General features: G+C 41.4%; 1 protein-coding gene across 1 annotated transcript in view; it reads right to left on the reverse strand.

Annotated features, from left to right (window-relative positions):
* TAFA3 (TAFA chemokine like family member 3) overlaps nt 1-14,089 on the reverse strand; it is a 287,624-nt gene that overhangs the window by 20,605 nt on the left and 252,930 nt on the right. Inside the window, exon 4 of the mRNA XM_069945453.1 lies at nt 13,776-13,900. Within this exon, the coding sequence (XP_069801554.1) occupies nt 13,776-13,900 (125 nt within the window). The remainder of the gene's footprint in view (nt 1-13,775; nt 13,901-14,089) is intronic.

Raw genomic sequence — 14,089 nt, forward strand, 5'->3', positions numbered from 1 at the left:
ATATACTGATCCTGCCACATACACCTCCCCTATACCATGACAGCACAGTCACATATACACATCATATACTGATCCTACCACATACACCTCCCCTATACCATGACAGCACAGTCACATATACACATCATATACTGATCCTACCACATACACCTCCCCTATACCATGACAGCACAGTCACAGCGCCATATACACATCATATACTGATCCTGCCACATACACCTCCCCTATACCATGACAGCACAGCGCCATATACACATCATATACTGATCCTGCCACATACACCTCCCCTATACCATGACAGCACAGTCACAGCGCCATATACACATCATATACTGATCCTGCCACATACACCTCCCCTATACCATGACAGCACAGTCACAGCTCCATATACACATCATATACTGATCCTGCCACATACACCTCCCCTATACCATGACAGCACAGCGCCATATACACATCATATACTGATCCTGCCACATACACCTCCCCTATACCATGACAGCACAGTCACATATACACATCATATACTGATCCTGCCACATACACCTCCCCTATACCATGACAGCACAGCGCCATATACACATCATATACTGATCCTGCCACATACACCTCCCCTATACCATGACAGCACAGTCACAGCGCCATATACACATCATATACTGATCCTGCCACATACACCTCCCCTATACCATGACAGCACAGTCACAGCCCATATACACATCATATACTGATCCTGCCACATACACCTCCCCTATACCATGACAGCACAGTCACAGCGCCATATACACATCATATACTGATCCTGCCACATACACCTCCCCTATACCATGACAGCACAGCGCCATATACACATCATATACTGATCCTACCACATACACCTCCCCTATACCATGACAGCACAGTCACAGCGCCATATACACATCATATACTGATCCTGCCACATACACCTCCCCTATACCATGACAGCACAGCGCCATATACACATCATATACTGATCCTGCCACATACACCTCCCCTATACCATGACAGCACAGTCACATATACACATCATATACTGATCCTGCCACATACACCTCCCCTATACCATGACAGCACAGCGCCATATACACATCATATACTGATCCTGCCACATACACCTCCCCTATACCATGACCGCACAGTCACAGCGCCATATACACATCATATACTGATCCTGCCACATACACCTCCCCTATACCATGACAGCACAGTCACAGCGCCATATACACATCATATACTGATCCTGCCACATACACCTCCCCTATACCATGACAGCACAGTCACAGCGCCATATACACATCATATACTGATCCTGCCACATACACCTCCCCTATACCATGACAGCACATTCACATATACACATCATATACTGATCCTACCACATACACCTCCCCTATACCATGACAGCACAGCGCCATATACACATCATATACTGATCCTGCCACATACACCTCCCCTATACCATGACAGCACAGTCACAGCCCCATATACACATCATATACTGATCCTGCCACATACACCTCCCCTATACCATGACAGCACAGCGCCATATACACATCATACTGATCCTGCCACATACACCTCCCCTATACCATGACAGCACAGCGCCATATACACATCATATACTGATCCTGCCACATACACCTCCCCTATACCATGACAGCACAGTCACAGCGCCATATACACATCATATACTGATCCTGCCACATACACCTCCCCTATACCATGACAGCACAGCGCCATATACACATCATACTGATCCTGCCACATACACCTCCCCTATACCATGACAGCACAGCGCCATATACACATCATATACTGATCCTGCCACATACACCTCCCCTATACCATGACAGCACAGTCACATATACACATCATATACTGATCCTGCCACATACACCTCCCCTATACCATGACAGCACAGCGCCATATACACATCATATACTGATCCTGCCACATACACCTCCCCTATACCATGACCGCACAGTCACAGCGCCATATACACATCATATACTGATCCTGCCACATACACCTCCCCTATACCATGACAGCACAGTCACAGCGCCATATACACATCATATACTGATCCTGCCACATACACCTCCCCTATACCATGACAGCACAGTCACAGCGCCATATACACATCATATACTGATCCTGCCACATACACCTCCCCTATACCATGACAGCACATTCACATATACACATCATATACTGATCCTACCACATACACCTCCCCTATACCATGACAGCACAGCGCCATATACACATCATATACTGATCCTGCCACATACACCTCCCCTATACCATGACAGCACAGTCACAGCCCCATATACACATCATATACTGATCCTGCCACATACACCTCCCCTATACCATGACAGCACAGCGCCATATACACATCATACTGATCCTGCCACATACACCTCCCCTATACCATGACAGCACAGCGCCATATACACATCATATACTGATCCTGCCACATACACCTCCCCTATACCATGACAGCACAGTCACAGCGCCATATACACATCATATACTGATCCTGCCACATACACCTCCCCTATACCATGACAGCACAGCGCCATATACACATCATACTGATCCTGCCACATACACCTCCCCTATACCATGACAGCACAGCGCCATATACACATCATATACTGATCCTGCCACATACACCTCCCCTATACCATGACAGCACAGTCACAGCGCCATATACACATCATATACTGATCCTGCCACATACACCTCCCCTATACCATGACAGCACAGTCACAGCGCCATATACACATCATATACTGATCCTACCACATACACCTCCCTATACCATGACAGCACAGTCACATATACACATCATATACTGATCCTACCACATACACCTCCCCTATACCATGACAGCACAGTCACAGCGCCATATACACATCATATACTGATCCTGCCACATACACCTCCCCTATACCATGACAGCACAGTCACAGCGCCATATACACATCATATACTGATCCTGCCACATACACCTCCCCTATACCATGACAGCACAGTCACATATACACATCATATACTGATCCTGCCACATACACCTCCCCTATACCATGACAGCACAGTCACAGCCCATATACACATCATATACTGATCCTGCCACATACACCTCCCCTATACCATGACAGCACAGTCACAGCGCCATATACACATCATATACTGATCCTGCCACATACACCTCCCCTATACCATGACAGCACAGCGCCATATACACATCATACTGATCCTGCCACATACACCTCCCCTATACCATGACAGCACAGCGCCATATACACATCATATACTGATCCTGCCTGACCCAGTACAAGGACCCAATACAATAAGGATATAAAGCACCAGTGTCAGGAGAATTAGCCTGTACATAATAAACACATGTGTTCACCAACCTGTGGGTCCCAAGCTGTGGCAGGACTACAACTCCCATCATGCTGTGACTGTTGTAATTTTGGAGCAGTTTGGTGACCTACAGGTTGGGGAACAATATGGGAAGTGCTGTGTATAGAGGAGCAGTGCAGGGATATGGGGCAGTGTTATATGGGGCAGCCCTGTGACCTAGGTGACCTCCCTCTCCCAGCCTCCCTACACCTACAGGATGATAAGAGTCAGTCAGTGAACTCACCAGACAGCAGCCCCAGCAGTCGGCACGGCCTCCAGCAGTCAGATAGTGAGGAGGTCACATGGTGAGGAGGGGGCGGAGCCTCTAGTCCGAGTGAAAGGTCCTAGCAGGTCCTTGCAGGCCATCATCAGGGCAGAGCAATGATCCTGCTCGGGGTGAGGGGATATTCACACTGCCTGCCCAGGAGGGGAGAGAGTGGGAGGACATGAGGATGCTGAAGGTGAGCAGGGAGGGGTAGCACTCTGAGGCCACCAGCAGTACAGGAGCCTGTAGTAATTTTATTTTTTGGGAGATTGAAATTGCGCCCCCTGTAACTCACCACTAGATGGCGCCCTAGGCCATCGCCTACCCTGGCCTACCCTTTGTCCCGGCCCTGGTAGTACATCTGCATCTGCATCCCCTACAATTGTACAGTGCTTGTTAATAAAGTTGAACTGAGAAATAAAAATGTAACTAGCTTGCCTGTATTTATTCTGCATTCTGTGACGTTCGTGAGTAGTAATGAGCGAATATCCCGATGTTCGGTTCAGAACACGAACATAAAAAAAAAAGGCCAAGAGGAAGCGTTCAGTCAACACGTGAAACAGGCTGTCGCCCGTTCACTCATTTGACCGCATCCAAAGTACCTGTTATGCATTGAAATAAACTACTGAGTTTTCACGGACTGGTGAGTGCCTCATCCTTCTATCTGTTGCAACATAAAAAAAGATTGTGATCGGTTCAGCAAGGTAACTGGTCAAAAATTAGTGTGCAGAATATTTTTTTTTCTTTTTAGACATACTTATATGTGCTATACAAAAGCATCTAGTAGTGTACTGCATAAATCAGCCCCAGCACAGTGCCAGCCATGTTCAGCCTTTCATTTCTTTCATGTATGCTCTCACAGCACCAAACCTGGAGCATCCATAACCCCATCTCCTCCAAATACCATTTATGCTAATGTATTGGGTAAATCATTAGCTTAGTACTGTTCAGCGTGTTCAGTGCAACTTCACCAGCAATATGTCTAGGCCTAGGAAAGGAGTATTTGATGTATTATGCTGTGCTGTGATTGTCTAGAGAAGGAGGAAGTAACTATGCGTGTACTGAACTCTTCTAGAGGTGCCATTATTTAAATATATACGTCATGGGTCGTTAAGGGGTTAAACAATAGGTATCATCAAAAGCACATCTTAAAGGGGCATTATCAACTTGCAAAGTTGTCCCCTGCACTGATTTCTAAGGCCCTTACCGATCAGAAGAGCAGAGGAAAACTAATCATCACCCCCACCTCATTCACACACATACACAAAAACCCCTTAATGAATGGAGGTCACTTCAAGTGTAAGCAAGTGCTCAGTTCTGGTTTTGCCACGTACTGAGCATGGCATAGATGTATTGTCCATATTGTATATTTTTAAATCTAGCCCTAATTGCAGGAGCTACTGTATGCTCATATTATTAGATAACACATAGCAGGATTACATTCAATGTCTAACCAGGAATTGTTAAGTGGGTGATCAGAAACTGCAAATGTGGTGTGGTGTTATCATGTTGTCGCTTTGAGTAAAATAGCACAGTATCCTGTGATATACCACGCAGTAAAGGAAACAGAAACCTGCCAGACCAAAGTCAGCAGAATCACTTAGCAACAATTACAAAATGAATCCTTTATGGGTGCAACACGCATTTAAAAAAAAAATTGATGCCAAAAAGGCCAAATCCTAAATTCAGAGTAGACGTCATTGTAAGTTTTGATGTGCAAAGTATTGTCTCAAAATGCTTTCAATGTCTTCTATTGTTCTCTGGTCTTTTATTTTGCAACGCTGTCAATGCCACTGTGAGTGCGAAAATGGATGCAATAAAATACTAATGTTTTCTTATCAACCTATGACTAATATTAGAGATGAGCAAAGCAGACGGAAATTCATTTTGCAAGCTTTTCAAATTTTCGTTGAAACTCATTAGGATTAGCGAATCAAATCTTAACGAATTTCATTTAAACAGCCAATACTATAGTGGCTGCAGTACTGGGACTTTAACAGAAGGGAACATTTTTTAAAGCATGTTGTTGTAAAAGTGTCAAAAATCGGAAAATGACTATTTAAAAAAAAATGACAATCAGCCAGTCACTCATCCAATTTCTGTCATTCCTCTCTTCTCTGTCCCTATATCACTCTGTTAGTCTCTCCCTGCTCTGCTGTAACTGGCTGCTGCCATCCTGCTCTTTCCCCCACTCACAGCCGACTGGCCACCTCCGTTACCGAACCTCCTTATATAGAGGGGGAGGTGCTGACATCACAGAGGGGCCTGCAGCTGATTGGACAGGTGCTAGGGATTATGGCTAACCTCTTTCTCCCGCCCAGTGATGTTCCAGACAGCATGTGCCGCCACCACCATTTTTTTTTCTTTGCGAATTTCCTTAACGAAACGGTGGGAATTTGCTTCGCAGAACTAACCAAACTGACAGGGCGATTCGCAGAGAATCTTGACTCTTCCAATTCCCTTGCCTCATCTCTAATTTATATAAAGGAAGAAGTGATTGCTTAAGTGTAAATAAACTAACACCAAAGAGCACTAAAAACCTTGAGATAATTTTATAGTTATATATGAAGGTCCTTTTAAGAAAACACAATAGAGCAAAGTCATTCAATGGCTTTAAAAAAAATCCCCCCTCCGCTGCTTACAAACAATTCAAGGTCCGAGAATTATATTTTCTGTTTTCATTCGCCTCTAAGGTACAGATGTGCTTTACAAGGCAAAGAGGTAATGAGAAAGTTTCAGTGCCATTTCTTTTCTCTTCATCTTTTTTTTTTTCTAGATCGATACAGAGAGAAGGGGGGAAAAATAAAAAATATTTATAAATAAAAAGCAGATTAAGTGAAACATTTGTCTAGACTCCAGCGGCAGAGTTCGCAGCAGCATTTAATCAGGTGCTTTATGAGTCTCCGAAAACACGTGTTATTTCTACCTACAACAGCACAAAAAATGTAGAATAAATGCTGAGTAGGAGCTGGCAATAAGTTAGATTTTTGTAGGAAAAAAGAAAAAAAAACTGTTTTGAAGACATTTTCTGCCGACTTGCTATATTAAAAAAAAAATCTCATTTGAAACCAGCTAGCTACTTAATAATGCAAAAGCTTCCATTTAGGTGAGAATGTTTGGTCATAAAGTTTATTATCTGTCAAGAAAGTCTATGTAAAATAAGCGTCAATAGGTGTTAAAGCAGAATTACTATTTTAGTGGAGCATAAGCTATTTTTGTTGAAGAAATGATACAATCTTCGGCATCGCAATGCTGAAGTACACATTCTTCTTGAGTCTTTTATTAGGGTGCTTACAGTTCATTGGCAGCCTTTGTCAGTTATCCAGTTTTAAAGCCATTGGATGAAATAGACTAGTCAATATAAATGTCATCTATAGCACAGAGGAATGCAGGGTTTATGTATGTTAATGGGGCTAGACATAGTCCTTTATAAAAAAAATGGTGGTATACTGAGATTGCTCCATCAGATGACATATGTGGGATTTGTTTTAAGCCTTGTAATTAGAGATGAGTTAAATTTTCAAAAGTTCGGTTTCGTAGAGTCGACAAACTTTGAAGCAAAGTTCGGGTTTGTACATAATTAAACCTTAAATAAACCGCATTAAAACAGCAAAACAATTGCAGGCATTTAGCTGTTTTAGTGCGGTTCAGCAAGTTTGCTTATCTCTACTTACCTGTCCATGCGTAATCCGTTCCATAAAAAAAGGACATGTCCTAGTGCGGATTGTGTTTGTGGCATGGATTACCAATAGAAGTCTATGGGATCCATATTTTTTAAGGAAGTCACGGATGTCACCTCCGTGATGTCTGTATAAAACATGGATCGAATCTCAGCAAACTAGTACTGTTCACATTTTACGGAAACAAATACAGAAAAAAAATCGATCCAATTGGGGATGCAAATATGGATTTTCAAAGGATCAGGGAGAAAAAATAGCGGGAGTTTTTGCAGCCCAGAAAATTCACTGAACGTGTGAATGAGGCCTTAGGGTAGCAGCACAAATAGGGGGACATTTATGAATTCCAACATTTTTTACGCAGCTCCGGAGCTCAGGGGATTTATGTAGAGGTGCATTGCCTCTACATAAATGCCGATCGCACAGAGCTTGTCCGTGCGAAAATTTTGAAACCTACACCAGTTCAGAGCTGGCATAGGTTTCAATATCATTTTTCCACAGAAAAAATCATAAATGCGGCGCACCCAGAGGCCGCGCCCCCTCTGCGTGCTGCCACACCCCCACAAAAATACCATTTACGAATATTTTTTATGCCAATCTGCCCCATCTGCGCCTAAAAAAAGGCATTTATGCCTTTTCATACATGTCCCCCATAGTACTTTTTTTTTTTTTCAATTTTTACTGCTTGTTTTAAACTGCCATTTTTGGGTCCTTAAAGGGGTTGTCAGGTAAGGACTCTTCTAAGCTGTATGCCCAGGATGGTGGTGAGTGAAGTACTTACCGCCCTGGCTCCGAAGTTTCTGCGGTCACTCTTGTCCCCATTATGCAGCCACCTCTGGTAAGTATGGCTAAGGGTACTATTACACGGAACAATAAACGATCATTGGCATATTGTTGATATAGGTTAGAACCTATATTTGTCGGGCGCCGACCGTGCACTGCTACACATAATAGCGGTGCGCGGCCGGCAACTGATGATATACATTACCTATCCAGGCTCATGGGCTGCTAATGCGGTTGACTTCTCCCCGAGTACCGCGCACTTTAACTCCAGAGCAGCCTGTCAGCTGACAGGCCGCTCTTAAGCTAGAGCGAGTGGGACCCGGGGAGAAGCACAGCGCAGAAGCAGCCCTGGAGCATGGATACATATATGGATTGGCACATATAGTTTGAATTGGACATATATATGGATTGGCATAGTTTGGACATTTATATGGATTGGCACATATGGATTGACACATATAGTTTATATATTGATTGGCACATATATTTTGGATTGGACATATATATGGATTGGCATAGTTTGGACATATATATGGATTGGCACATATAGTTTAAGCAAGGGCTGTTAAACGATTATCAAGCCGTGTAATAGGTCCAGTAAACGAGCGCGATCTAGCAGATCGGCGCTCGTTTACAGGTATTATAAAAGGGTCTTGTCTACATAACCCTTTTTGACATTTTTACTCAATCGCAGTATTCCATAGGTATGATGTTTTTTCCTCATCGTCTTCACTTCAGAAGACAATGGGGAAATAAATGTGAAAAATATACATATAAAAATGGCACCCAAAAAAAGCATAAAAATCATGATACTTGTTACAAGCCAAAACAAGCAGCATAAAACCTGTGTATAAAGAAAGCCTTAAGCTTTGCTGGTGATTTTTTCACAGTTTTTTTTTTCCTGTTTCACTTGTCAAAAGATATAGTATATTAGTATATGAAATATTAGTTCATAGTAAGCCAGTAGTCGCAGTCTATCCAGTAAACGCTCAGGATTTTGAAAACCATGAGAACATCAACCGTTCATAAAGTATCTACCTGCTTTCGAAATTCCTTATTTGTGAGCTACAGACTGAAACCTCTCCTGATAAACTGCTGAGTAAAATGCACAACAGCTGCCCTGATCTATTGTTACTGATTCCCAGTAATCTGCAGTTCTGTGTATTATAATGCCGTGAAATCAATGGCCTTAATAATTCTTAGCCTAGTACTGAACAGAGACTTGTCCTATTCCACCCACCCTATTTTTTCCATCCTGTTCAAGCTGAGACGATAAAAACACCACTATTTATACATCCTTGACAGTTCCATGAAATTCAAGAGTACAGAAGAATATTTATGTTTTTCCCCTCATAATGTATATGTTTTTATAGGTTCAGCCGGCTGCCTGTTCCATGGAACAATTTGGCGTTTCCTCCCGAGAGGTATTCTAGGCCTGTGTTTCTGTTGCCTCTTAATTAGCAAATTGATTTTATTCATCTAGCACAGAATGGTCTGCATTTTATTTTATGTTTGTTTTTTTGTGTAGTTAACAACGTTCGTGGGTCTATAAATTTTTTCTACTTTATAAACATTGCTGCCTATAATATCCTTGTATCCACTGTAATGATGATAGGGTCATTCCTAACATGCTTATGTCTATGGGTGACACTGATGTTCTTTACGTTTCTCTTGCACTGTTTGGGGTATTGAGTAATTAATTTGACATTTTATATTGAACGCATATTTTTATTGGCATATGAATAAATATAACAAGTCGAAGATTCCAGCTCGCTCATTTACAGAGCCAGTAAGATCTTTGGCACATGGGAATAACATTCCAACCCTTAAAACATTTCTCAAACATATTAAGGCGCAGCTAAAATATTAGAAGGCTGAGCAGATTTATATGCCCTGTGGCTTCTCTGCAGCGTATTAAAACTCTATGGACTGTTTTATGACGGTCTATAGCCTGTTTTGCATAGAAAGAAAACTAAAAGACTCACTACAATGGCGCTCTGTAGGTTGCTTTGATCTAGGTGTGGAATGTTCCCTACTTACAGCGGGAGAAGTTCAGCTAATAATAGTATGTAAGAGAATTCATTGAATCCCAGACAGAATACTTCCCAAAGTCAATCAAATGTGCTCCAACCTTGGGGCTGTAAAAATATAACTGAATAAATGAGTATGACTATATGAATATCATTTACATAACATCACTAAACCACTTTTTTCAGAAGTTACGTAACGTTGCGTAAGTGACCCATGAGGACCATGCGTGAGTGGTCGGAAGAAGGATTTGGTTCTTCGTCTCCCAAGTGAATGTAGCCACAGAACACATGATCGGCCTCTGCTACAAAAACTCTCTAAAAAGTGATCCAAAAGTAGACTAGAAAAACTATGCATCAGATAGTTTTCTCACAATAATACCAAATGTATCAGAGGCATAGTCTCAATTCCTGGAGCCCTAGTTACAAGAACCCTATTTCACTACCTCTTCTACTGTCTATTATAAAGCAGCGTGAACTGGTAGGAGAAACCCCAACAAGCTGGGTCCGTGCAGATGTACCGTGGTGGTCAAAAATTGACATCAATCAGAAATTGGAATAATTTCTTTTTATTAACACAACACATTTCGGCCTAATACATATAACTCAGACCTTTCTCAAGCATAAAAAGCAAATGGGCCAGCTCGTTGGGATTTCTTCTTGGTCCAGTGATCCTACCGCTTCAAGTTGCTATATGCTTCCTTCCCACCCGATGTGGTGCATCCCCTAGAAACTGCTGCGACATACCCTCTTACACTATAGAGTTGTGCCTATCATTTGCACAACTCAACCAGGTGAATGCATACCAGCACCCTGACCAGTCATCCTTGATACTTTACCCATTGCACCAGGAAGCACCCCTCTGTTTTGTCTTTTCTCCACTGTCCATTATTGTGAGCCCTCGGTTGTCAGAGTAGATCAAACTAAGGGTCCATTTACACAGAAAGATTATTTGACAGATTATCTGCCAAAGATTTAAAGCCAAAGCCAGGAATGGACTTGAAAAGAGGAGAAATCTCAGACTTTCCTTTATGACCTGATCTCTGTTTATAGTCTGTTTCTAGCTTTGGCTTCAAATCTTTGGCAGATAATCTGGCAGATAATCTTTCTGTGTAAATGGACCCTAAACCACACATCACAAGCCCTTGCTGCAGTTATGTTTATTAGCCCCATACGCAGAATCTAAGGGCTTAAATAGACTGCCAGACAGCTGCACAATAATGACCACTGACCTTGTAGATCAGTGATAGAGATGACTGACTCTTACAATATAAATGAAGGGAAGAGCTTCGTTAGCTCTGCAGTTGGCTTTTCAGCCTGCTGCCTTTGAACTCCGCGCCGCTCCGCCCTGGGTGCCTGCAATAGCTGGACCCTTCTCCCAGAAACTTTTTCTAGTTTTCCTGGACTGGATCCATTTTTTCCAATACCCAGAGTAAAGCGGCACCAAATTTAAAGGCTGTTAGCTTTTAAGCCGACTGCCGATCTAACGAAGGACTTTGCTTCATTTATACTGTACATTCACTCTTCAGCTTGCATTTAAAGAGCTTTTATATAACTTGATGATTGTTTGGCCCTATTACTTTATCACTGTAGTTTGCACATTGCCCATTTACATGGAGAATTATTCAGACAATAATGATGACTTTCAGGCCTGCACATATTTTCTTATCTTTTTCATTTGTGTGCTGATGGCTGGCCCTTTTACATGGACCATTTATTGAGAAAGAGCATTACTACAACTGCTCATTAGCAGCTAAGCAGCAATGCAATGTCATGGCCCCCTGACCTAGAACTGTCCAGATTATTTATTCGCCACCTTTTATTTTTAATTGCCCCATTTCCCAGGTGTATCAGTAAAAACTTTCATGCACAGACAACACCTTTAACTACAGCTTAGTTAATACATGACCACTCCTCACCTACTGACTTCCTAACCAGGTTTACTTTTTCTCTACAGAACCAGCAAACTCCCCACATCTAACTGCTCCTAGACTGACAATGCAAGTCCCTGTTCCTTGCGACCAGCTATAGTAACACAAGATGGCGGCAGAGCAAAGTATTGTAGACTGACAAACACAATACACAATATATACAGTCACACATACATAAGTGCAAAAAAAAAACAACTATTACTGAGCAGGAAATCAGATATGCATATTATCCAATCAGACTGACAGGCAACCATGTATACAGTGTTGGTAAGGGACCATGTACTGTACATCTTACTTCTTACTTGCAAAACTGCAATACAGTAGTGAATTAGGCTGATACACACAGTACAGTATCTGTATAACAAATAAAAATACATAAAAATACATAAAAGCTACAAAAAATCCATACAAATAGAAAAAAAATCAAAATAATACATCAATACAAAAGTTTCAATAAATGTATCAATTATACATGCAGTTAGACATGGAAAAAAATCCACTTATTCTACTTAATAAGAATGTAGCCAACTATTAAGTATATAGTATCCTGTAAAAAAACATTTTATTCTGATTCATTTGAAAAAAAAAAAGAAAGGATATTTTCAGTCTAAGTAAATGCATGACTGCACACAACACATTTTAGGTTAAAAAAAAATTGGAAAAACACAAACTCAGGTAATTTCTAGTTTTCCAATGTGTGGTGTTTGTCTCTAGACACCGGCATGCCTTCCCTTTTTTTAGCAAGCAGATGGTGGTTTTCAAGAGTTATACAGTATACGAGGTACGAGTGGCCGGCAGGAAGTCTAAATACCACAGTGTCCTTTTCCATAACTAGTTCACAGCTTTTTTTCATTTCCCACACTATAAATAACCGACTGCTCCTAGCTGACTCTTACAAAGGTGCTTGTGTCCAAACACCATGTTATATAGCTCTCTAAAGATCACAGATCTCCCTTTAATATAAACCTTTCCAATCTGACAATTTGTTGCCTCACTGTTACGTTAACCCTCTTAAAGCTTCTATGCAGTACGGCTATACAGAGCCATTTAACATAGGGAGTAGCTATAAATGCAGGTTAAACATGTTCTGCCTAATTAATATGGATAGAAATAAACATAAAAAAGCTATAATATTTTTTATAATATGCCGTTATCGAGTAGGAATGCATGGCAAATATATTTTGCTAGATAGATAGACATTTAGGTCCAAATTTATAAAATACATTTTTATAAACTGGTCACAATTCAAGTTTCATTTTTCAAGATTAGAATGAGAAATGAAAGCTGAGATGTGACTAAATGCTGAAGGCAAAAAAGACGGTTATTGTCTCAGCGTTGGTAAATCTGGGCCATAGTGTCCTTGTCCATGGTGCTGAAATGCATGGTGCTAGCTTGCAGAAACAACGCCAGAGGTCATTCACATGTTTTGTGACCGGTACATAATCTGTAACTAGGGGAAGTTTTCCAGAACTGGATCCAGTATTTCCAGGCACCCGGAAAGGATCAGCACAAAGTGACACAGAGTTCAAAGGTAGCAGGTCTATAAGCCGACTGTAGCGCTAACAAAACACTTCATTTATACTGCAAATTGTCTCATGTCTACTCCTAACTATCCAATGGGAATACTGCAATAATACATCCATTAAAACACTCTCACCTTTGTTGTTTTGACTTTATTCCCAGTACTACAACTCCATCCTGACAAGTCTGGTAGAACTTTGCAGTCTTCTCCTTCTAAACATGGCTGCATTTGACACCACCACTTCTGGATAACTATAGAAGCTGAACAGAAACATTAACAGTTGTCGATGAAATGAAAGAAAGTGCTAAGTAGTTTTAAAGGTTCTACTTTTATATTACATCATTGCTTATGGCCAATAACTATTATGAGAGGGAAAAAATCAGCCTAAACCTTTAATGATATTCACTCTTCATTGACTTAATTGGAAGAAAATTACTTAACATAACATC

The sequence above is a fragment of the Dendropsophus ebraccatus genome, chromosome 11 (genome assembly GCF_027789765.1).
Source record: "Dendropsophus ebraccatus isolate aDenEbr1 chromosome 11, aDenEbr1.pat, whole genome shotgun sequence".
Classification (NCBI taxonomy): Eukaryota; Metazoa; Chordata; class Amphibia; order Anura; family Hylidae; genus Dendropsophus; species Dendropsophus ebraccatus.